At 49.7% G+C, this 26,002-nt stretch overlaps 1 protein-coding gene across 1 annotated transcript in view; it reads right to left on the bottom strand.

Annotated features, from left to right (window-relative positions):
• Adamts2 (ADAM metallopeptidase with thrombospondin type 1 motif 2) overlaps window positions 1-26,002 on the bottom strand; it is a 261,665-nt gene that overhangs the window by 7,442 nt on the left and 228,221 nt on the right. The window contains exons 11-21 of the mRNA XM_046457097.2: window positions 25,793-25,938; window positions 23,526-23,701; window positions 22,456-22,589; window positions 16,505-16,628; window positions 16,072-16,152; window positions 13,793-13,959; window positions 11,829-11,988; window positions 9,118-9,250; window positions 8,093-8,300; window positions 5,990-6,119; window positions 4,866-4,955 (exon numbers count right to left, since the gene is read on the bottom strand). Of these exons, the coding sequence (XP_046313053.1) occupies window positions 4,866-4,955; window positions 5,990-6,119; window positions 8,093-8,300; window positions 9,118-9,250; window positions 11,829-11,988; window positions 13,793-13,959; window positions 16,072-16,152; window positions 16,505-16,628; window positions 22,456-22,589; window positions 23,526-23,701; window positions 25,793-25,938 (1,549 nt within the window). The remainder of the gene's footprint in view (window positions 1-4,865; window positions 4,956-5,989; window positions 6,120-8,092; window positions 8,301-9,117; window positions 9,251-11,828; window positions 11,989-13,792; window positions 13,960-16,071; window positions 16,153-16,504; window positions 16,629-22,455; window positions 22,590-23,525; window positions 23,702-25,792; window positions 25,939-26,002) is intronic.

Raw genomic sequence — 26,002 nt, 5'->3', positions numbered from 1 at the left:
GGCCCATGTGCTAAAGGATTGGTCCTCAGCCTGGCACCATTGGGAAGTGTTGGAACATTTAAGAAGCAGGGCCTACAAGCAGTGAGGTCACTGGGGGTGTACACTTGAAGGGATACTGGGACCCCAGGCCCTTCCTAGCTCTTTCCTTCCTATTTGCCATGTACTCCTGCCATGATGTGTTGTGCCACCACAAGCCCAAAGCAAGAGGGCCAAGTGACTGTGAAGTGAACCCCTGAAACCATGAGCTACACTAAACCTTGTTTACCTCAGGCCTTTTGTCACAGTGATAGACAGCTGACAAACATAACAGCCATGTCCATTCATGTATCTTTAGCTGCTTTCCAGCTACAATGGCACAGTTGAATAGTGAGAGAGATCTTATAGGCTCTGGTGTTGTACTTACTATCTGGCCCTTTGCAGAAAAAGTTGGCTGACCCTGATCAAGGGCATACCTGGATCAGGACTTGACACAAAAAAGTGCTCAGAACGTGTCCACTGAAGAAACAGATAGTTCTGAGTACTGGGCTCCCCTTCCACAGGACACCTCTCTTCCACCTGCTTCCCTTGTTGGACTTCTGTGTCTCATTTCCTTTGAACAGTGAGATGCATTGCTCTCAGTTATTAAAAATTAAAATAAGTCAACGAATGAACAAGTAATTGGAAAGGCTACCGAGCAGGAGCTTAGATATGCTAGTATCAGCCTAGAAGGTTTTCAGAATACAGTCAACCCTCTGCATTTGCAGGTCCTGCATCCTTGGATTCAACCATCTGTGGATCAATAATATTTGGAAAAAAATATGTAATGAACGTGCATGGACTTTTTTCCTTTTCATTATGACCTAAACAATACAGTATAACAACTATTTACATGACATTAATATTATATTAGATATTGTAGGTAATCTAGAGATGATTTAAAATATATAGAGGTTATGTATAAGTTATATGAGAATATTATGCCATTTTATATAAAGGATTGAAGGATCCATGGAGGTCCTGAAACCAGTCCCCTGAGGATATTGAGGGATAATTGTAATTATCACTAACCGTTCCTGAAAGCACACCATAGTTATGTATTCTTTTTTTTTTTGGGGGGGGGGGTCCTGGGAATTGAACTCAGGGACACTTGCCCACTGAGCCACATCCCAGCCCTATTTTGTAATTTATTTAGAGACAGGTCTCACTGAGTTGCTTAGCACCTTGTTTTTGCTGAGGCTATCTTTGAACTTGCAATCCTCCTATCTCAGCCTCCCAAGGTGCTGGGATTATAGGCTTGAGCTACCGAGCCCGGCTGGTTATGTATTCTTAAGTAGCATCACCAAAAAGCCCTCTGAGATAAATGAGATACAAATTATACTTCCAAAGGACTAAATGAAGTGTCCTGAGGTGCTAACAGGTAAAGGATCTCCACCAAGATAATAATTTTGGTATTTTAATACTTATCTTCTGCCATTTGCAACAGCAATTCACTAGCTTGACCTTTTGGCTTCTAGCAAAGGATAATAAACCATTGAGAGGAAACACTTTTCACAAATTACATCATCTGTGTGCCACTCCCACAATTTTGGCTGTATCTGAACACCACCTGGATTACTATTTGCTCAGTAGTTTCCTTTAACTCCTTTTAAAGCTAAGATTTATTTGAGGAGAAATCTTGATACTACTATCCTTCACGGAAGACAAGTGTGGTAAATAAAAGTAACGCTAAATATGAACACAAAGAAAATGTGTAAGTTCTTTTAAGTCAATTTTAAAGCCAAATTTGAATTCATTAGTCTCTCTGGAGCTAATCCCCTGCAAAGCTCTGAGCATGTAAGCTAGTGTGAGGAAGATGCTGAAACCGATAAAAAGTGAGACTCTCTCCTCGTGGTTGTCATAAAGAGCAAGTAGAATTAGGAAGGGACCACTCATGGGGGACATGGGCTATGTCTATGCATCATCTAAATCATGTCCCAGGAAATGGGAAATGCTAGGAGAATATTTCTTTCTGTTTTTTCTCAGTAAAGAAGTGTTGGGTTCATGCACCCATTTCAGCATTGCTAAAAGTCATGCACACAGTTACCAAGGTAGGTGGCACTCTCCCCTCTGCCACAAGCACCCTCCATGTGCCTCAGATATCCCTTCAGCACATAGCACCCCAGGTATTCCCCCTACCGGGCGCTGGAGAGGCTGACTGAGTGGAATGCACAACTGTCCCTGGTGCACCTTTGATTAACGACCAGGGATCTGGGCAGCTGAACTCAGCCTCAGTACTGTGACCTCCATGGAGTCCCGAGGGCCCTGAAGCCCATCTCCACGATGCAGAGTGTTCTCTCTCATGATCTCCTGAGCTTTCTTATACCTCTCTGGTGCAGAAAAGGGAGGAGAGGATTCCCATCTGTAGAAAATAGCACAGGCCCCCAAGTCAGGGGGTCTCTGTTGAATCCTGACCCACCACGTGATCACTGTCAACAAGAAGAGCGAACACACAGGCCCTGCTGCCACTGAGGGCAGGTGTCGGGAGACTTGGGATGGTAGGGCGGAATACACATATGCACACACGTGGGGCTGTCAGCAGGCTGGTGCCTAGAGAGCCACCACTGCCTTGCCCTGCCCTTCTCTCCTGACCCACTTTCCTGGGGCTACCCTAGTCCCCCACCTGGGCCAGATGGGCAGCCATCCCTCCATGAACAGGTAGCTCAAAGCTAAGGACTGTGCCAGGAGCCAGGGCAGTGACCTGATGGTGGCTCACGGCAGGTCACCTGGACGCTGCATTCTCACTCCATGGATTCTGATCCTGAGAAGCAGAGAAAGTCACTTTGGGTCCTTTTCCTAACTGGGACACCAACAACAACAGCAAGCAGAGAAGCTTGAGGTTCTCATTCAGCACTAATGATTCCAAACTCAAAATCGTGGTGGAGTGAAGCCGGAAAATGCCTGGGTATCTGTCTTAGCGGAGGTGAAGCTCTGCACATCTACACTAGGCAGCGGAAAGAGGCAGTGAAGTCATTTGCATCAGCGACTAGATACCTAATGCTACAGGACGACGCTGCCCCAAGGCTCCTCAGCGGCCCGCGTGAAGGTGAAGAGAAAGAGTCGTTAGCTCGCCAAACCCAAGCACCCAGTTTTACTGAATTTTTATTGAGTTTATTTGTGGGATGCATGACAAGAGGTCTTTCCATCATTAGTAAGAATAAAAGATCATTTTCACAGTCACTTTGGCACACACTAACGTCTCATTAAAAAGAAAAGACGGAAAAGCAACAACAATGGAACCTATATAATACGTCATTAAATACATACAAAACACTAATAAAATATCCCTGATAAACCAAAGTGCATATAGACAGAGAGCACAATGCCCAGGACCGTATTGCACCTTCCGCAGTAACACAGATCACTCACACTGCCTCGTCAAAGTTGGAAGTTAACAGTCGTGAGGATTAGTATGCAGTTACACACTGATTATTTACATAACAGTAATTAGTGCCAGAGGAGGAGGCTTGGCTGCAAGGTCCAGCAGGGACGCATTATTAACAGGTGAAGGTGGCTGGGGGACAAGAGTGGGGCTGGTGGGACGCCAGTGGGAGTGCTACATTGGTCACGGCTAAGGGCCCAGGTGTGTAAGGCCGTGCTGTTGGAGCCCCATTGGGGGGATCTCCATGACAACAGTCAGCGCCGACTGGCCAGGTGGGTATCAGAGTAGGACCCCTTTACTCAGAGATGGATGGAGCGAGTGGCCCGAGTCTCAATGCACATGGCTCAGCGGACGAAGCAAGGCTGTCTGGATTTGGAAAACTAACCCTCCGTAAAAGGTGGGTACATTGGACCAGTTCCCCCCTAGACCTTCAGAGCCTGCCTCCTGTGTGGACCTTGTCCCCCCTCTGAGGCTGGAGTTAGCAGCCAATTCTGTTACCTTTCAACTTTAAGGCATTTTCTACATAGTTTTTCTAAGCCAAAAAAAAAAAAAAACAATAAAAATTGAGGTAATTCTGTAGTTGTTCACACTGATAGGTGAGGCACATCCATATCACAATCTCTCTCTCTCTCTCTCTCTCTCTTTCTCACTCTCTCAACCCTGTGGACGGGGTCATATACACACAATGAGAAAAGGCCATCAGAGCAAATGGACAGAGAATGGAAGTGTTGGTGTGTCCTCCAAGTCTCACTGAAGGACACATCTCCCTGCCTCCTCCGTATGACCAGACCCCTGAGAGGACAGGGGACAGGGTGAAGGGACGTGTTAAGTTGGATGCAAAGGCCGGACGGAAGCAGGCCATAGTTTCACGAGTCAGAAGGACACACTCAGCAAAAGGTGAGCAGCAGCAGCAACAGCAGTGGCAGCTGGGAAGCCCCTGACACCACCAGAAACTTGGGGTCTGGTCACCCGGCACGGCAACGCAAAAAGACATGCCCCAGAGACCCCTCTGACCTCGCCTCTATGGTGGGCGGCATTTGAAAGGGGATGGGGCGGGCTTCCCTTTGAACTTCCGACCTGCAGCTTCAGCCTGGAGGGATGTGGCCCCATGAGGCCGTCACCATGGCGAAGTGGTCACATTCGAACTTTGGCCTCTGGTCCCTCCAGCACCACGACAGATCTTTGCCCCTTTACAAGCCATCGCCAACCAGGTCCCGGCCCCCCTACAAGAGGCCAGTGCCCCCAGGCCACACCTCCTCGAGGCCGGCCCTCGCTTGCAGCCAGGTGGTGCAAGCTCTGGAGAAGCCGAGCACAACGGCCCGGAAGAAAACAGATTCAACCCAGAGAGCACTCAGCAAGAGTCAGGGAAGCTTTCCATAGAAAGAGAGGAGGGGAGCCCAAGGCAAGCTCCACAAGGCGCAGGGCATGCACTGGAGGGCAGAGGCAGAGTTATAAACAGGTCGGTTACTTGACGAGATCTTCTGGGTGGGTGAGTCGGGGTCTGGGCGGGACAGCCACTGAACCACATAGCTCTTCTTGGAGGGATCAGAGATGTTCCCTGGAAGGAAGAGAGAGTGGGGCTGCGGCAGCTGGGGCACCAGATGGGGCCCCCACCTGCCTCCCACCCCAAGCAAAGTGGCTCAGCTCCCAGGCTTCCAGGAGACGGGCAATGGGAGGGCCCCACTCCTCTGTGTCCCATTCAAGGCTCTCCCCCAAGATGATTGGTCCCACTTCCTGCCTCTCTGCCTGCCGATCATCCTGTGTAGTACCCAGTCTCTCACTATCCCCCCCAGGCAGGCCCTGTCACCCCTGCTCTTCCATCCCATGCACCCTACCCAGTCCCCAGGCTCCTCTACCCATGATTTAAGCTCTGAGCTCGAAAAACACCAAGACAGAGCAGCTCCGTGGCAATAGGAATCCTGCTGATGCTGTCAGACACGCAAACCTGATGCCTGACGAATTCCCTCCTCTACAGAAGGGAATCACGGTGAGAGGGGCCTAGTCTTGAGCTTTTGCTGGGGCCCAGAGAAGTGACACACTTAAGCCAGGCATAGACATACAGACTCTGTTCTTCTTCTTCTTCTTAAAGGGCAACCCCTTCCCACACAGGCACCTCATATGTGACTACCCTGCTCAAACGGGCAGCTCCGACTTATATGGGCTACCTCTTCTAACAAGGTGTCAGAAACTCCCTACGCACGCAGGCACCCTGTGCTCCCATGGGCACACCCTAAACACACAGGCACAGAGCACCCACGACCCACATAGGCCCCTTGCTGCCTGAGTCCTACTGCGGTAGTCACTAGAGTTCACAGCCTGACCAACAGAGAGTGTCTTGAAGGCAGGGTGGGCTGAGTCGGCTCCACCTCCCTGCCCACCTCAGGGCCTGATCCAGGAGAATTGTGAGATGAATCCAATTTCCTACCCGAGGAGGGTCCCAGCCCCGGTGGGGAGTGCTCAGCTTCTCCTTCAAGTTCACGGATGCTGAGTCCATCCAGTTTCAGAGACGTGCTGAATTTTCTTGGACTAAGCCCTCACCCACCTCGCCCTGCGCTGCTGCATGCTGGGGGCCAGCATTGGCAGAGGACTTACGAGGACAGGGGCCAAGCCTGCATATCCTTGCTGTCTCAGGCCGCTCCTCCAGGCAGATACCAAAGCTGTCATCCACAGTTCGGCAGAGCACTGGCCGCTCCTGGGTGCCATTGCCACAGGTCACTGAGCACTGCGAACGGGAGAGTTGCTGGTCAGGATTCGTCTCCCCTGCTGGGCCCTGGGGCTGAGGAGCTGGAGGAGCTCATGCTCCCAAAGCATGTGACCCATGACACATGGGAGGGGGTCTGAGGCAGGGGGCAGAACATCAGTCACAGGCTGCCTTGTCCCACCTGCAGTGGCTGCCCTATCTCCTGGGGTTATAAAAAAGAGGATGCACGTGTTTGTCTTTCTGAGCTATTTTGAGTTAAAACATGAGTATGCAGGGCTCAGCACTTTGGGGTTCTCAGTAAGATCATCCATTCTTGCTGTAGTTTGGAGATGGTTTGAGTGAGTCACTCAAAGGTTCATGTGTTGGCAGCTTGGTTCGTGGTGTGGTGGTGTTGGGTGAAGAGGTAAAGCCTAGGGGGAGGTCATTACTGGCCCCACCCGCTCTGGTCCTGACTTCTTGACTCTCCATGTAAGCACTCACTTATGTTCCCAACATGGTGTCATCTGCCTGATGAGGTCCTCATCAGAGCCAAGCCAATGCTGGCTCTTGAATCTCCAGAACCATGAGCTAAATAAACCCTTTTTCTTTATGAAGTATCCAGCCTCAAGTATTTCATTATAGTAATGGAAAACAGACTAATATACTTCTCTAGCTGGTGGAAGCTCTAGGCCCAGGAGAACCTGCTTTGGGCTGGGGCCACTGGGAAACCTGTCTCAACCCAGGAGGTTTTGGCTGAACCCTCCCTCAACCATTTCCTCTGGAGAGAAGGCCCTACCACCAGTCCCTCACTGGCTCCTTCAGCCCTTGGCGTCTCCTCTGCTTTGTCACACTGGGGTGGTGCAGTCACTGCCAGGTGCAAACTCCTGGCATGCCTGCCTACTCAGCCTAGCCTGGCTCAAGTCCTCATCATGAGTGTGGGAAAGGGCTGACCCAGCAGACCTGCATTGCTCAACCAGCACATTCCTAAGACAGGCCTGTTTTTTAGGACTGGCCCTGGTTCACCTCCTGGGAACTAAGCTCCTGGCGGGTTCTGATGTCAGGGCTTTTGCATGCTTGAGGCCTGAAGGCACAATGTACCTTGTCCAGGTAGTTCATACCAACAGGATGATTCAGGGTGAACACCTGCTTTCTCTCTGGGTCTGAGATCCATCACTCAGGCACTGTATACCCGTGTGGTTGACCCCCCCTAGTGAGAAACCTGGACACCCAGGCTCTGGTGGGCAGCCCTGATTGGCAACCTTCACATGTAACACACATCATCCTGGAGAATTAGGGGCATCTCTTGGGACTCCGTTGGGTGGGGATACCTGGAAGCTGGTATCCAGTTCCCTCTGGACTTCACTCCTGTGCCTTTTCCCTTTGTTGATTCTGCTCTGTGTCCTTTCAATGTGACCGTAACTGTGTGTGTAACTTCTGAGGCCTGGGAATCCTTCTAGTGGATCTCTCAGCTTAGGAGTGGTCTTGGGGTCCTCTGACACACTAGGCTATGACCTGGCTGTTAAGTACTCATGTCACTTTGGCCTCGCCTTGGCTGGTGCTCAGCCCCTACTTCCAGATCTGTCCCTCTATCCCTTCTGTCCATTCTCATTATTCTTTCTATCACAAGTCCAGACCCTTCCTTGATGATCTCCCCTTGGACAATCGTGGCTGGCCTTCTTGGCTGGCACCTCCACTATGAGACCCCAGGGCTCTCTTAGGTCACTGGAACCCAGAGCGTCCCATTATACCTTTGAGCCCAGGGTGGCCTCAGTTTCTTGGGACAGATCCCCTTAGCACCCAGGAGCCTCTGCCTGGGCAGTAAAGACACAGCCCACTGTGTTTACCAGGAGGGCATTGGCCATGGGGCACCCACTAGCTCCCTGAAATCCATGAGACGTGGTCTAGGGCAAGAGCTACGCCCAGGCCTACATGCTAAAGCGGAATACCCAGGCTGGTTCAAGTTCAAACAAGCTCAGTTTGGGGACCAAGGGTGTGGAGCCAGGGGGACTTCTTACCTGGGACCAAGGCCCAGCCCGCCACCGACCAGGGCAGAGCTCACGACTGCAGGCCCGGCGGCTCTCCGGCCGGTTGTCATTGCAGTGCTTGGTGTGCACGGAGCGGGTGGTATTGTCATGAAGTGGCTGGACGCAGCGCACAGAGCGCACCTGCATGCCCGTGCGCCCACAGCTGTGACTGCAAGGCTCCCACTCTCCTGTGACCCACCTGCCAGGGCAGAGCGGCACACGGTCAGTCCCTTTGTAGCCCGGGAGAACCAGCCTGGCTGAGCTGTGGGGCCACTCCTCAGCATCCAGGAGGAAGTGAGGACAGAGAAAAGGCAGCCTGCTCCCCGACTCAGATGGAAACTCCTATTCCCACAAAGGTGCCGCACTACAGGCTGGCACAGACAGGGAACTACGGATCTGATAATCCCACGCATGCCCATGGCTGGGACACCTTCCTGGGGTTGGTGGCCACGTAGGGACCTAGCTGAGGAGCACTGCCAGCTTTCTGTCCTTTCCCAGGTTCTTGGATCTGCCCTCTGACTTCCCTTTCGGCTGTCGTCATGAACCCAGCGGTGTGGACCCTCAGGACCCCGTCCCTGATATCCCCTACCTCTCTGTTTACCAGGCATCTTCCCTGCTCAGGGTCCTGCAAAATGGTAAAGAAACGCAGCCCTGCCAGACCCCAGGGCCCGAAGATTGAAGTTACTGCTTAGGAAACATCTGCTATGGTACCGGGAGCTAGTCCTAGGCCCTGTAAACCTCACTTTCCCCACCTGAGCGCCACCACTGGTTGTCATTTTTAAGATACGCATTAGTGCTTTGGTTCAGCCAATCTGGATCTGGGTGCGCCTTTTAACCTGTAGCACCTCAGGCTCCATGAGACATGGTGGGTGAGGAGAAACCCATCCGAGACTTTGGGCGATGCCAGGTGTAAAGAGGTCTGCATCCCACTCTTCCCTCCCATGGGAGCACCTATATCCTCTGGTCTCTTCCCCTTGAATGGGACACTGGGCTGAGGGACTCCTCCTGGCACTCACACAGGCTGGGAGCACTCCTGTGGGTTGCAAGTTCGGCGGATGGCTTTGGGCTTCGCCAGGGCGTTGCAGAAGGCACGGTGCACCATTTTGTGGTCCAGCTTCCTGCGGCAGCCATACTTGGTGAACTGGGACCCTGAAGACAGAGAGCTTGAGGGGGCTCAACGGAGCCTTAGGGCCCCCCAAGGGGGCTTGGAGGAGTGGCTTCCAGTAGCAGTGCCAGCCCTGTTCTCTTCCCTACTCTTAAAATGATATGGATAACAGGGCAGGGCACCTGAGCTGGGAGGAAGCTCTGGAGGAGCCCACTCAGCACCCCAGGCCAAGGCAGGGTGGCAGGGCAGGGAGAGAGGCCATCTTCTCCCCTTGTCTGCTTCTTCCCTAGTTCCCTCCTGGCTTTTGGAGGCAGAGAGAAGGCTGTTTCCTCTTCCATCACTTAGTCACTTCTTCCTTGACCTAATGTGCGTAGGGGCCTTGGTTAACACTGGGGCACATGGTCTACAGGACTCTTTCCACCAGTCCCATACAACAGTTCTCAGTGGGGGTGATGGTTATGCTTTGGATATGAAGTATCCCCAAGAGCTCCTGTTAATGCAGGAATGCTCAGAGGTAAAATGACTAGATTGGGAGAACTATAACCTAGTCATCCCATCGTTGTCTGAATGCGCTGTCTGGGTGGTGACTCTAGGCAGGTGAGGTGTGGCTGGAGGAGGTGGGTGACATCGCTGGGGGCATGCCCTGGAAGGACACATCCTCGGCAGCTTTCCTCTGCTGAGGCTTCTCCCTGTGATGTGCTGCTTCACCCTGGGCCCAGAGCAATGGAGTCAGCCATCTGTGGACTGAGACCTCTGAAACTATGAGCCCCAATAAACTTTCCCTCCTCTAAGTTGTTCTTGTTCGGTTACAAAAAGCTAATTAAGACAGTAATATTCTTCCCCAGGGCGATACTTGGGACGTTTTTTAGTTGTCCCAGCTGCGGGGTAGGGTTGCTATTGGCATCAGTGACTAGAGGCTGGGGATGCTGTTCAACAGCCCACCATCCACAGGCTGATCCCCGCAGTGGAGAATGAAGCCTAAAAGGTCAACAGTGCTCAGTGTGTATGTGAGAGAACACAACAACAACCAGCCGCCTAACCTAACTGGGGAGTCTGCAGGTGACTCAGAAAGCCCTGATTTATGGAAAGGTGGTGGAGGGGAAGGTGAGAAACCTGTGCAGAGGCCCGGAGGGGAGGATCGTGCGTCCAGGAAAAGCACCTGCTATGGTTTGGGAGTTCCCCATAGTTCCAGGTATTAAAGATTTGATCCCCAGCCTGTAGTGCTATTGGGAAGTAGTGGGGCCTTGGAAGGAAGTTAAGTTGCGGGGGGTGGGGGGCAGGCCCTTGAAAGGGAGAGTGGGAATCCAGTCTCTTCCTATCTCTCTTTTGCTTCCAGGCCACCATATGGTAAGCAGCATCCTCCACCATGTGTTACTGCTATAATGTACAGCCTCACCAGAGGCCCAAGTGACTATGTACTGAAATCTCCAAAACTGAGCTAAAACAAACCTTTTATCTTTATAAGTTGACTATCTTGGGTATTTTGATACAGTAACAGAAAACTGACTAGTACTACATCCAAGGCTAGCCTAAGGAGCAAGGAGAGAGACACCAAAGTAGAGGGAAAGGTCAGCAAACTGTCATGACCTCAGAAGCCATAAGGAGAATTTTGATATTCAATCCTCAAGAACAGAGATGGCTGTTATGACACCTGGAAGGAACATGATCTGATTTACCCTTTAAGAGGTCAACCTGGGACCTAAAATGGATCCTCAAGGGCCAGTATAAGGATGGTGCCAGGACTAGGGGATGGTTGGGAAGAAGGAACAGTAGAAGGGTCCAAGAGCTATAGAGTGGAGAATCAGCAGGACATGCTGGTGGAATCCAGGGGGAGTGTGGAGATGGGGTACGACAGAAGGCTGCGGCACCATCCATCCAGGATGAGGTCCCCCTGATCCTTGGCGAACTTGTCCTTTGGATGTGGGACCCCATGGCATCTCAGTCCTGTCTCATAGTTCACCCAGTCCTCAACTCTGGACAGAGCAGGGCTTTTGTCCGTCTGTGTGTCCAATGTCCCACCCAACTGTGGACGACTTGACATCAAGGGACAGGTAGGACTCTTCTGCAGCTAACCCTGCTCCAGGAATCAGAGAGGCTTTTCTGAATGAATAGAGAGAGGGAGGGAGGGACCTCCTAGGGGTGTCTCTGCACTGTCCCAGCTCATCTGTGCCCTGCCCTATTGATGCTACAGTGTGATCCATTCGGACCACCCACAGGTCAACTTCTTACCAGGCCAGTCCCATCCCTTCTGCACTGAAACCGAACCCCCAGGCCCTTCTGGCTAATTTGGTCTGATGCCTCGAGCACCTCCTTCCTGGACACCCAAGGACCCCTTCCAGGCTGGGATAGGCAAAGGTCACTGCCATGGCCTCCCAGTCTCTGGGAATAGTCTTCTCATACCTAGCACATGCCAAACTCACTGCCCCAGGCCCAGCAGTCAGCAGGCCACTCACTGTTGGTTCAGGAAGCCCCTCACCCAGAAGCCTCTCTCCACCCCAGCCCAACATCCTCTAGGACCTCTGTTTCTGCTCATGCTGAGCCCCAGCCCAGGGATTATTCCTCACCTCTTTATGGCCACTCTCTTATCATTCATCCCAGAAGCCCTAATAAGAAATCCCTCACCTCCGCCACAGGGCTTGGAGCAGGGAGACCACTTCTTCAGGGCCCACTCATGGCTCACGGAGTCATCTTCAAGGACATTGTTGTCATCAACGTTGAGTGAGTCTTCATGGATCATGTATTTGTATGTCAGTGAGATCCGGGCATCTCCCTCTGGGATAACCTGTGCCCACCCCAAAATGGCCATGAATGTGTCTGTCCCTTTGTTCACCCTTCCTCAGGAGCCAGTTGAGGAACATGAGTCCAAGGCAGATTTACAGTGGATTCCAGTTATTCACAGGAGTTATGTTCTAGCAAGTCTCCGTGAACACTGAATTCACAAATATGGAGCCATCACCCCACAGAGAATACAGACATCCCAACTTATGGCTTTCCGACTTGATGATGATGATGCAAAAGTGATACACATTCAGGAGAAACCATATTTTGAATTTTTAATTTGGATCTTTTTGTGAGCTAAGGATATGGTCCCATCCTCTTTCATGATGGTGGGTGGGAATGAGCCACAGCTCCTGCAGCCCCATGATGAACAACTGACACCGTATAGTGTACTGTGTTGCTGAGCCAGGACAGATCATAGGTTAGGCTGATGTATTCTTATATTATGATATTTTCAACTTAGGTTGGGTTTATGGGGATGCGACTCCACCATAAGTCAAAGCCCACCTAGATGCACAGGGTTAGGATCCTGTGAGCCCTGGTCATAACGTTTTTATCAACAAATCAATACATAAACTTGTTTTATGTTTGTTTATGTTAAAAACAACAATATATATTGTTGATTCGTTAACATCGACCTCAAAGCCAGGAGCACTGTAACTCAGGCCCAGATGGAGCTCCTCTAACACACATCTTTTCTCCATTATACCCTTCTGAGCTTACAGACAGTAGACAGCACTTCAACAGTAGGCTCAGAGCCATTTTAAACAGCAAACTCATCCTTCCAAAAGCACAAAAATGCAAAAGATGTGACAATAATAGATTGCAAAAAAAAAAAAAAAAAGAAAAGAGACTTGTTTACAATCTGAGAGCTAAAACAAGAACACAGCATGGAGTAGTTTCACCCCATCTGGGAATAAGCATGCAGGCAACTCAAATTTTTCACCACTCTGTGAAGGTCCATTTGGGAATCTCAAGTAAATTTTAGTGAGCAGGTGAATTTGCAAATACAGAAACTGTGACTACTGAGGACCCACTGTATATACACCAACCTAGATCGGTCACCACAGGCATTTCCTATTAGTGTCAAGTTGCTGCAGACAAAGTGAGCAGAGTGGTACAGTGGAATAAAGCACACCTGGCCCATGGTGACACCTGCTCCACAGGTGCATAGCCTTGTGTGGAGCTCTGGGGGCTGGGTGATTAGACCCACCCCCAGCATGCTTCTTAGGGGAGGTGTGAGCAACAGCCCTGGAAGCTTATCTGTACTGTTGGAATTTTTTGAAAAATAAAATGTATCACTTATGCAATGAATTAAAACTAAAAATGATTCAAGAATCCATCCCCCTCAGGACTCCCCATAATAGGAGCAGTCCGTGGTCCTGGACCCAAGGTATCTGGGATCCAGTCCTGCTTGAAGACAAAGTCCAATGTGACTCGGGTCTAGTTCCAACTGTCACTTCTCAGGGTGTTGCAGGGTTTTAATGTGACAGTGGGCATGAATGAGCACAATGGATGATAGCTGTGAATGTCATTCTGCCAGAGAAACCAAAATCCCTAGAGGGGAGAGTTGTTTAGAAGGCACTGACCTGGGGTTCAGAGCCCTGAGTCTTGGCCCCATGTCTATTTCTGGCTCTGATTCAGAGACTCGGAGCTGCCCTGGAGGGCCACACGGGCTGTTCAGAGTGTGGCCTGAAGGATGCAGGGAGGCTCGGGGCTCCCAAGGCCCCTTCACCACCTTCCCCTAGGGAACACTGCACCCTGCCTGGGCAGCAGGAGGCAGCGGACCCTGTTGTGCCTCAACTCACCAGCACAGCGATGGTCCCGTGGAGGGGGCCCATGGTCTGCAGCGTCTCCCTGCCATCCTCATCCCTGTACTCCCACTCCACGCCCATGGCAATGAAGGATCTGGAATTGGGGTCCAGGTGATTCTCTTCATTTAAGATGAACTTGCCGGTTTCCACATTCTTGACGGCTGAGAATGGCAAAAGGGAGCCCCCCAACCCACCATGGTCACGTCAGGTGGGGCCCAGGCCCACCATGCTGCTTTGTGGGGGAGGTGGGTTCTGGGGAGCAGGGTCCCTGATCTCTCTGTGCCACGGACAGCCCAAATTGCTTTGGGAGCCATACCCTGCCCTTGGGGACAATGATGAATGGGTTTCCCTCCACATGAATTCTTTTGACCAGCCCAGCACCCTTTCTGGATCTGCCCTGACTAAAGGCTCATGGGTTCCCATTGGAAGGGGTTCTGCAGCTGTCAAAGTCACCTCCTGCAACCTATCAGAGCACTCCATAGCACTAAGAGGCTGCTAGAGTTTGGATGTTGAATGTCTCCCAGGCTTGGTCCCCAACATGGCATTATTGGGAGACGGGGGCTATGAAAGGTCCTCAGATCGTTGGGTCATGCCTTTGAAAGGAATTATGGGATTCTGGCTGCCCCACCCGCTCTGCTCCAAATCAAGATGCTTTTTGCTCCTACATGCACTCCCACTATGATATGCTGCTATCTACCACTCACTAGAACAGAATCAATGCATGTGTCATGCCTTTGAACCTCCCAAACCTGGAGCTAAATAAACCTTTTATCTTTATAAGTTAGTTGCCTCAGGTATTTTGTTATAGTGATATGAGACTAACTAACACAGAGGCCTCAAAGGCAGGCTGGCAGAGAGACATCTCTACCGGGTGAGGTATCTGCTGAACATGAGGATGTAGGTATGGGTGGAGGCTGTGGTGGTTTCCTGCCATGGCAGTGAGCATACGTCCAGCTGGAAAAGCAGCATCCCCCCTTCCCCCACACCATCAGTTAACTGAGGTCCCGTCAAGGTCTCACCAGCTCCCAGCATTCCCCAAGAGGCCTGGTCCAACTGGGATGGGCTACTCAGACCACAGGCCATCCACAGACCACTCTAGGATAAACTTGGCTGGTAAGAAAGCCTCACACTTCCTTCAGTGTAAAAGGTAGTCATTGGGGAGGGTGCTGAGGGGTTTTGGAGGGACTTCAGACAGGGCACCAGTGAGAAAAGAACTTCCTATGCAAGTCCCCTTTAATTCTGCCCACATTGCTAAGAAAGCCTCAATGTGGGGCGGGTGGGTCTTTATCTTCTATCATCTGCTCCCCTTTACAAAGAGATAGTGGGTCTCAGCCTCAGAGATCAGTAAGAAACTGCTGGGACAAAAGTGTCTTTCGTTTAGGAAATGACCTTAATGTTTACCGTCTGTTTAAGGCAAACTGTACTGGTTTTGCATTTAGGATAGTGACTTAAAGTTTCCTCTTAAGATAAATTAGAAAGAAAAATGAGTGTTAAAAGAGAGTGGCAGGTTTGTCATGTATCAGTGGGGTGCCTGACTGTGGCAGTGTGGATGCCTCCAGGGGACAGGGATGAAGGTGGGACCCAGATTGGAGAATGGACTTGTCCAGGGCCCCTCAGTGGTCCTGGAAACCCTGCTGCCTTTGGTCCCATGATACCCCAGGAGGTAGGGCCCAGGAAGTCCTGGGGAGGTGATGGGTACAGATGGGTGAACCCCTGAGAGGGTCCTGGGCATCTTGGGAGATGGTGCGAGAGCACCATCTTGCAGGCTGGGGCTGCCATGAGGGAAGAGACCCAGGGTTGGGAGATCATCCGAAATTTCAAGATATGCTAGAAATCCCTATTTTTAGGTAAAAACTCTTAAATTTAAAAGAAAAGCCCTAAAGATATAGCTCAGTGTATGGTTAACATGTGCAAGGCCTCAACTCCCAGTAACAAAAAAAAAAAAATGAATTGAATGGATGTAAATACACTGCATGATCCCATTTATAGCTGACTTTGGTGTTCTCTGGTGTCTTGGATATACACTGCCGTACCCTCCACAGCTGCTGCCAGGGGAAGCCCTCTGGTCCCAAACTCTGGCCTCTCCATAGGGAGAGGAGCCCAGGAAAGGCTTCCAGGTGGGCTGCACCAGGAACTGGTGGATTGGGGCTGCAGTCACACCTGCCAGCCAGGGTTGCCCACCTCACAGAAGCCAGGTGTCTCAGCCATGGCAACAACCCTTCCAGAAAAGCCAGGTCTTGGAGACGCCAAGTCATCCGGGCTCTGAGACTCACCCAGATGGTGCTCAGTGCTGTCTGCCTCTTGGATGAGTAGGTGTCTGGCCCCGGGAGGGATCTCAAACATCTTGATGTAACCTGTGGGCGTGGGAATACAATACCACATGAGAAAGGAAGAGGCATCACCCTTGAAGGCAGCTCCATCATGGACTCTTCTGTGGCTCTGTATTTCCTGGGCTTGGGCCCCCACCCAGAGAGGGGCCAACTGGAAAACTACTGGGTCTGGTCCAGGCCAGAGTCCAGGGCCTCAGACTTTCTGCTGATCTTCAAATCCCAAATACCCTCCCAGCCTTCCTCCCCTACAGAAAACTCAGGTGGGAATCCATCCCTGGGGTAATGCCAGATAGAGCCCCAAAGTGACAGAGCCCCACTGGTACTCAGAGGTGCTGTAGACAATCAGCCTCAGGGGCGGAGGGTGGAGCTCACTCACCTTGCTTTTTGGGTGAGCGTGTAAAAGTACCCTTGACCACTTTGCAGTGAGTGTTGTCACCTCCACACACGCCACACTTGTCCTCTTGCTTGCTGGAGCCAATCACCCCATCACAGCCCACCTTCTGCAGGGGAAGAGGAAGGCAGAGAACACTTCAGATACCCCCTCCATATATGGGCCCTGGCCTGACCCTGACCCTGTACCTGCCAGGCCTCTGATGCCTGAGCCCTCCCATTGCCCATGTTCTGTGCATCCCTTCTTAGCAGTTCCCAAAGTCACGCTTTAGAGCAAGACAGACCCTGTGTGGCTGTGGGTGAACTCCTTGCCCATGCTGTGCCTCAGTTCCTGCATGTGGAAGGTGGGACCAGCAGAATTCTGTCCCACAGCCCAGCACAACTGGCCTCCAGTGAGTGCTTCCATCCTTGTGGCCACAGATGGAAGGCCTCACCTTGGCCCCTCTATGCTGCCCTTTCTCCAGAGTATCCCTGCAGCTCATCTCCCAGAAGAAGCCCCTCGGGGGATGCCACCCAAAGCTGTGGCCTGGATGTCCTGCCTTTCCTCAGTTCAGGAGGAATGAAATGCCCTCTTCAGTCTGTCTTCAAGTGTCTGGGAAGGGGTGGCAAGAGTTGGTGGGGACACTTTTGCCTTCATTCTCTCAATGAATCCTTTCCACACTATCACTCCAGGAAATAAATTATTCTGCACAGAGTGGGGCTGTTCCTTTGCCCAGGGCCTCCTGACAGAGACAATAACAATATTCAGGTTCTTTTATTGCTGTAGCCCTGGCAGCACGCCATTCCTGGACCACAGATGCCTATTGGAGAGAACTTCTACCTCTGCCTCTGGAGACGCTTACTTCTTTTCCCTTTGCTCTTGATTTCTCAACCCTTTCCCCTCCTTGCTTTTCTCTTTTCCTTCCTTCCTCCCCCCACCCTCTCTCTTTACAGTGCTGGGGATCAAACCCAGGGCCTTGCTAGCCAAGTGTTCTACCACTGAGCTACTCCCCAGCTGCTCTTTAATTTCTGACTTTTGTCTTACAAGAAACTTCGAGGGCAGGGGCTCAAGACCATGAAAGGACTACAGAGCCGAGATTCACAAAGCATTTTTGAATGTGCAGATAGAAATTCATGATCTTTGTTTTTATCCATCTGTATTTTTCTATTTATTTATTTTATCGGTTCTTTTTAGTTATATATGACAATAGAGTCCATTTTGATATAATTATACAAGCATGAAATATATCTTATTCAAATTAGGACCCAAGTCTTGTGGATGTGCATGACAGTGATATTCACTGTGGTGTATTCATATATGTACATAGGAAGGTTATGTCATACTTATTCTACTGTCTTTCCTATTCCTATCCCCCTCCTTTCTCCCTTTGTGTAATCCAATGAACTTCTATCCTACCCCCTACCCCATTGTGAGTTAGCATCCACATATCAGAGAAGACATCTGAATTTTGTTTTTTGGGACCGGCTTGAAATAAGCCACTTAGCACGATAGGCTCCAGATCCACCCATTCACAGGCAAATGCCATAATGTCATTCTTTATGACTAATACATTACATTGTGTATGTATACACATTTTCTCTGTCTATTCATCTGTGGAAGGGCAGATGTGTTGGTTCCATAGCTTGGCTATTGTGAATTGAGCTGCTGTAAGCATTGATGTGGCCATGTCACTGTAGTATGTGGATTTTAAATCCTTTGGAGGAGTGGGATAACTCCTTGAGGAGAGGAATCTGTAATTTAATCATCCGTATTTTGTAAGCTTCTGACTCATTTTTTTTGAAGTGAGCAGAGTGCAAAACAATAAAGAGGAACATACTCATGTTTATTTAAATGGTTCCTGAGAAAACAATTTTTACCAAAGGGAGGTAATAAATGGGGACTGAAAAAAGCACTGCTTTTTTTGGCGGGGGGCAGGTGCTGGGGATTGAACCCAGGAGTGCTTAACCACTGAGCAACATCCCCAGCCCCTTTTATATTTTATTTAGAGACAGGATTTATTTAGCCCTGGATATCAACTCTAATTTAAGAGCTCTCTGTTGATTCATGGGCTCTTTCTATAAAGGGGCTTTCATTTTTGGAGCTTGTTTAAGCCAAACATGCTAAATATAAATTGAACTGGTTGGAAAAGAAGAGGCTATCCAGACAGTGACAAAAACAAAGCCACATGCTGTGTTTCAAAACAGCTGCTCTGAGATTTTGTTCTGAGTGTCAAAAGGCGAGCAAAAGGAAAATGGAGTAAAAGAACTGCTTCATCCAGAAGAACTTTAAGAAAGTGATTTGTCAGCATTTCCCCTCAATTCTAAGACACATTTTTTTTTTCATCTTATTTGTGAAATCAAGATGTCTAATTAAAGTCAGAACCTTGCCTGCCACCTAGAGGAATTCTGGTGTCTGGACAACTGCCATTCTATGGTTTGGATGTAGTTTGAGTGTTTTCCCCAGAAAGTCCTGGGCAAGAAGCTTGGTCCCCAGTGTGACAGTATTAAGGCTGTGGTTCCTTTAAGAGGTGGGGTCTAGTGGAAGGTAGTCAAGCCATGGGGGCGTTGCTCTTGGAAGGGAATATGCTGGTCTTGCAGACTGAGTTAGTTCTCCTGAGAGCCGATTGTAAAGTCAGGTCACTTCATGTGGTTGCTGTCTTTTGCCCTTGGTGGTTTTTCTTTATGCTTCTCTTAATGTTGTGACCCAGCCCAGGGGAGTCTCTCAGAGTCCAAATTTTTGCCAATAGGACTGCTTCATCTTGGATTTCCATCCTCTAAAACTGTGAACTAAATAAACCCTTTTCCTTTATACATTATCCAGCCTCTACTATTTTGTTATTGCAACAGAAAACAGATGAAGACATGCTAGTTTGAAGAGGCTGGTTTGGTTCATCTCAGGTGGCCCAACTCATCCATCAACGCCCAGGCAAGAACTGCTCTGGCTAGTGAAACAATTATCTTTGGCGAGTACCTGATAATCAAGAGACACTCTCCAATGTTCTGTATCTGAACTAAGGGGTGCCATGATACTAATACTTTAATCACATAGAGAAATCCATGAAGCTTGGCTCCTTCTATTAGCCTGGGATCTCATTTAGATTCTAAAGAGGATAATGGGGCAGACGATAGCTCAGGTCAGGGCTGGCCACGTACTCCTGATAAGCTCTGCATGGCTGCTGCTCGCTGTCACCAATGATCAGAAGAGGCTGACAGCTTAGGTTCTGCTTCAATTCAAGCAGTTGACAGTGATGGTGGGGTACCATGGCAAAGGGTGGGGTGCATAGCTAATGAGGTAAGGATAGTCTCCCTTCCTGTCATGCAATCTTAACAGTGGGTTACTAGAGTCAGCAAACAGGCAAGCTTATTTCAATTTCTCCCTTTTACATGCAGTGAAGAAATATTTTTAAAACAAATATAAAATATGTTCTATTATACACATTCTTTTATTAAAATTTATATATTATATTCAACTTTTCTACTTCTGCATTATGTAAGTTATGATTTAATATGATCAATAAATCAGTAAATAATATTTACTTGTTCATTTTCTAAAGTTCCAAGACCTAAGCTGATAACTGTTTTTAGATGACATGTTTGATGGCATGTTATTACTTTATCAAAGCAGTGGATTGTGCCCTGCTTAAAATCAAATGACCCTCTTGGCCTCATGTAATGCTCAGGTCTCTTTCAATTCTCTGCTCTGTGTGTATGTGTTATGTGTGTGCACATCTTTTTTTTTTTTTAAATTTAAACTTTATGTCTTATGTATTTTTTTAATGTGGTGCTGAAGATCGAACTCAGTGCTTCACCTATGCTAGGCAAGTGCTCTCCCACTGAGCAACAACCCCAGCCCACGTTGCACGACTTTGTTCTTCTGCAATATCTTTGCTTGTAATCTTCCTGAGTCATTCATTGTATTTTGATATTCTCTGATTGACAGCATCCACTTGGATATTATGTGTGTGTATTTTTCTGTTAGATTCTTCTAAAAGAGAATTTCACATCCACATGTATTGTCCAGACTGATACATTTCACCTCATTACTTCCCATTTCCTTTCTGTCTCTAGCAACCTGCTTTTATCTGTCTAAATAATCATTAATAAATAAGATATTTAATCTATTCTTCTTTAACTATACCTATTAGGAGTGAAGTTACAGCCATGCCCAATAAGATACTGATTGGTGCTCTGACCTCTCCCAATTAAGTTAGCAATCTTATTCACAGTTGCTATTTAAAGCTATTTCTACTACTAGTGATTGTCTGCATTAATTATGTTTACTTTTACGTTTTTTTTTTGCTGTATCTTATGATGTTTAACATCTTAACAATCTTCCTGGATGGACACCAGCCAATCCCTGGATAAACCAAAAGGCTTAGCTGGGAATACATTTTTCATATGCAAACCAACAAATATCCAAGTCTCCACCCCAATTACCCCCTTTATCTGACTCTCTCACAGTAAGCCAAAATTTCCTCTGGTCTAGGTCATCCTCCAGTCAGGTACCAAACAACGAGAGACCAGACCTATAGCTCCCAGCCTTTTGGGAATTATTCAAGGAAACCAACCCTAAGCTGTTTGCTTTGCTTTGCCTTTTCCCAAGAAAGTCCCCTGACTTTGCTTCTGCCTCCTGACCAAATTTGCTACTTCCACGGGTGGCCTTAGGTAGCATGCCATGCCCTTCTCTAGGAAAATATAAGTAATAAATTCTCTCAGTGGCACTGGCCTCTCCATTTTGTCATTCAGATCTTCCATAAATTAAAGCCTTGTGCGTACAAAGGAGAACCAGCTTGTGTTAGTCTCTTGAGTGTTTGGTTTCACTATCCCTGAGCCGGCTGTGTGGCTCAGCATCCCTGCAATTCTCTTGTGCAACCAGCCTCCTTCCTCCTGGTCCTGCCACCTGTGGGCCCTCTGAAACCATACGAATGGAAAGCAGCCCTTGAGCACGCTGCCAGATGCCCTGTGCCCACTTCTTTGTTCCTCCAGCCCTGCTCTGGGGCTGCCTGCAGAACCTGTCAGCCTCCCTGCCAGACAACACCTGAGGATGCTGCCATTTCTCAGGAAGGAAAGAAAAGAGCCAGCCTCTGTGACAACCCTGATCAGTCCTGTCTACTTGAACTCCAGCAGAAGTTTCCAGGTCTTTCCAGAAATGTCTGGCAGGTCAAGTCTGTGCTCATGTCACCGCCACATGCTGAGGTTACCCATGGTTGTTTTTTATGATAGCGTAGGATAGAAGCCAAGGATGTACAGATGGTCCCCAATTTACGATGGTTTGACTGATTTTTTTCAGCTTTACAATGGTGTGAAAGCTGTATGTATTCATTAGGACCTGTACTTCCCATTTTGAATTTTGATCTTTTCCTGGGCTAAATGAGGATATATCACTTTCTCAGGATGTTGGACAGTTGGCAGCAAGTTGCAGCTTCCAGTCAGTCACATGACCATAAGTAGAAATAGCTGATATTCCACAGTGTCCTGTGTTGCAAGTGCTGATGTTCAGATAGATCCAACGCATTTTTGACCATAACATTTTTCAACACACAATGGGTTATCATATGCCAAGAAACAACTATTTCTGCCAAGCACCAAACCAGTGAGACCTATGGTGGGTATCCTGATCCAAGGACAGGCTGTCCAGTGCCCCATGGACAGCAGGAGTGGGGTATGATTCACAAAGGGTCAACTATGGATTTTGTACATTGAAATCTCCTGGAAGCTCATAAAAATTCAGGCTCCCAGGCCACCACCTTTGACTCTTGGGTGGCATCTCCAAGCTCCCCAGATAAATGCCTGACATACTCAAGGCTGAGACCCCCCCCCAATAGAAGAAAAGGGAAAAACATTGGCCTGCAGCACTGTTTCCTACATTTTATTAATCTTCTCAAGAAGTGGAAGCTGGTACCCAGGAAGTTGAGACCCTGAGCTGTGGCCAGCACTGGCCGGCTTCATGGCACTCACCTTGCAGTCCCCACGCACACAGAGGCTGAAGGCGTCCTTGTAGGAGCAGCGTGTCCCGTCGTGCACCATGCGTTTCATGGACACCACCTCCCCAGTCTCCTTGGACTCACAGTAGAGGTTACATCTCTCCTTGGCTGAAAGGGAAGCAGCAAGGAGTCAGTGCAAGAGAAGGGACAGTGCAAGAAGAAACTCCCATGGAGCTGTCCTTAGGAGGTTCATCTGCCCCTCCACAGTCTCCAAGGTGGACACAGAGGGAAAGGGTCAGGTGATGGCAACTTGCTTCCTATCTTTATGTCTTCTGAGCCTTTGACCCTGGTTCAACTGGACTTAGAAAGAGCTTTTTCCCCAAATGGAGCCAGTTGGGCTGTTGGTATAACTTAGATCTCACACACCAAAGGTCCCACCCAGAGACTTCTTACTGTGCAGCAAAAGGCTGCTTACTGAGTTTCCATCTAAAAAGCCTCCTTCAGTCAACCTTCCCTGAGGGCCCAAACGGGAGCAGCCTCTTTTGGATTCAACTAGGGATCCCTGGCACCTTCTCTGCTCAGCATTTATTCAGAGTAAATAAAACTCTAGGTCACCAGAGTGCCTCCTTCTGAGAGAGGGACACTAGCTTCATTGCCCTCCCTCAGCCTCCCTCAGACACAGGTGGGACACATAGCAGGGGCTCAGAGAAGGTCAGAGGCCAGTTGCTTGGTAAGGTCAGCCCCCCACCCCCATCCCTTAACCTTTCTAATCCTGCCACTCCATCCTCATCCACCAGATGGCAACTGCAGGAGCCCAGCCTGCTCGGAGGTGCCAGGTCCTCGGGCTCTCCTTAGCATTCTTGGCCATGCCCAGTATTCTGGCTCCTCTGAGACTGCAGTCCAGACACCAAGCCTGAGACCCACCCCAGGACGGGGCACCTGACAGCAGAGCCAGTCGGGGGTGGGCTTTGCTGCCAGTCTAAGTATCACCACCACACTCTTGCCCCATACATTATCAGAGGCACAGGACAATGCAAGGCCCTGCCTGCCCTCCCTAGGGCCTGTGTGCTGACCCTTACTGCCATCCTCCTGTGAAGGGCTCACCATCCCGGTGTTCGTGGGGCAGCCAATGGTGCTGGCCGTCTCCGTGCTCAAAGTACAGGTCCCACTGTCGGCACTGCTCCTCCCGGAAGTCAGCCAGGGAGTCAGGGCAGTCTTGGGTGCCGCAGAGCTGGAAGTCATAGGCTAGGCCAGAGCAGGTACGTCCCCCATTGGCTGGGCTGGAGGAGAAAGCATAAGTCCAGCTGCTTGGTGCCAACAGAAAGAGGCTGGCCCTTGGGTGGGATTTTTAGGAAGATCCTTGAGCTTCAGGTATTAGAGGTACAGCTCTGCTTTGTGAAGGGACCTGGCTCTGCCATGTCCAAGCCGTAGGACCAGGCAATTCCCAGCTAACCAGGCCTCAGAGAATCAAGAAGGAGCCTGGTGATGTCCCTTCTTCTGGAGTTCCCTTGGGAAGACAGCAACTTCCCTGTGCCCCACCCCCACCCCACACAAGCAGTATGGGGCAGGGGGAGGCCTGGGATTGAAAACGAACATGGAGTTGTGATGGAGTGTTTAGAGTTTGCCTTCCCCATCGGACCACAGGCCCCGAGATGACAAGAATTGATTGATTGTTTTTTACAGCTGGGCTCTTGGCTCACAGGGCTGTGCCTGACATGCAGTGGGGAAATCCCAGAGTAATTCTGAAATAGGAGAATCCCACATGCTTAAGTTCTTAACAAATGTGTGGCACATGATGGACACTTTGTCATGGCTGCTTTTTCTCCACCTTAGGGAATTTGGGCTGCCCTTCTGTAACTTTCTCATTTCACAAAGAAGAGGACCAACCCACCAACTGTCTCTCTGGTGGTTCTAACTCCCAGCTTAAATCTAAATCTCTTTCTGAGGCAAGTGTGAAAGTCCCCAGGGGGATGGAAGGAGGGGCCTGCCTCTGCTCTTAGCCTGGATGCCATTCGGAGCTCTTGGGCAGGAGGGTGGTCAGAAGGGGAGGAGGGGAGCATTCCATGCACTGCTGAGACAGACAAACACAGGTCTTTTTAAAATAATGGTTGTACCCCTACCGGACCCTAGAGCATAGGTCCTTCCTCTGCCCCTACTTGGCTGATAGACTTGACCACATCCTCCACCCAACAGCTGTTGAGTGCTGACCCCCTCTGGTTCCCTGGAGGCTAGTTCAGGGGCTGGCCAGAGACAGTGTAGCAGAGAACGTGGGAAATTCAGCAGAGGCCAGAGCCCAGATGGTCTGGATGTGCCCCAAAACCTATCACTAGATTGTATCTGGCCCAATTCAGAAGTTGGAGATCTGTTTATGTTTTTACGTGAAATTCCAGATTTTCAATATTTTCAGGTAAATCAAAATCATTGAAACACTGGACAGATCAAAAGAAGAAAGACAAAAGCCATATTGTGTGTCCAAGCAGACTCAGGTCCTAGCAGGGTAAGGCTCCCTTGCTGGTCGTGTGGAAGATCTGAGTATTGCGAATGTTTGTGGAAGACTCCCTACATGCTAGGCCCTGGTGCAGTTATTGACTGTGCACCCACAGCCCTCCCTCCCTCTCCCTCCCTCTCTTTCCCTCTCCCTCCCTGAGGATACTTCACTGAGAGGCAAAGAATTCAGATGAGGAGGGGAAACAATAATTCAGAGGAGGAAGGAACTGAATAGAAGGTGATTGTGAGCCCTGAGTGTGGATCAGAAAAGTATTTGCAGGGTGGGGTGGGAGGGAATGAGCGGTCCCAGGACAGCATAGGGGATGAGGAAGGGAGAAGGGGAGCATGGTTGATGGTGGGGAATCTGGCTTGCACCAGGCAGCCTCTGAAGGCTGTCCTTCCCCTGGGTACCGGGGTATGGATGACAAGTCTTGACCCTGCCTCTCCCCTGATTTCAAATAGTTGCTCAGCTAAGGAAGCCCCTGCCCAGATTCCTAGCATTCTGAAGGGCTGAAAGAGCTCCCCTCTGTGGAGACCTTTTATCTCTCCCCATCTCTATCCCATCTTCTCTCCTCCATGTCACAAAAGACAGAGGAAGCCTGTGTTCAGAGTGGATTATAGGTCAGGAGGTGTGTGGCTCTAGTCCAGCAGGTCAGGAAACCAGGTTTTCAGGCCCAGGTGGAGAAGGGGTATGAGCTCTCCTCTGAGTCTCAGCTCCCTCCCAGGTAATGGGAGGAGGGGCCAGGAGAGCTTGCTCTTGCATTCCCTCCAGAACTGGCAGATGGCAGCCATCCGAGCCCTGTAGAATAGAGCTGGCTATAGAGGGGTTTCATAGTCCTCAGCTGACACTCAGGAAGGCGGGGGGAATGTTGTGGCCAACTCACTGTGGGTTGTCACACTGGCGAGTCCTGAACCTTACACCGGTGCCACAGGTACGAGAGCAGGAGCCGAATGGAGTCCAGGCACCCCAGTTGCCGTCCCGTTTGAGGATGTCAGGTGTCAGCCAGATGCAATGTCCTTTAAAGCAATGCTGAAAGACAGAAAGCTGCTCCCTTGGCCCACGACTCACACCAAAGCAGTTCAGATACCCCCAC

The sequence above is a fragment of the Marmota monax genome, unplaced genomic scaffold (genome assembly GCF_021218885.2).
Source record: "Marmota monax isolate L192 unplaced genomic scaffold, Marmota_monax_Labrador192_F-V1.1 WCK01_AAM20220418_F8-fsc00263, whole genome shotgun sequence".
In the NCBI taxonomy this organism is placed as follows: Eukaryota; Metazoa; Chordata; class Mammalia; order Rodentia; family Sciuridae; genus Marmota; species Marmota monax.
Note: the sequence above shows the minus strand (reverse complement) of the source record. Positions and strands in the feature narration are given on the sequence as shown.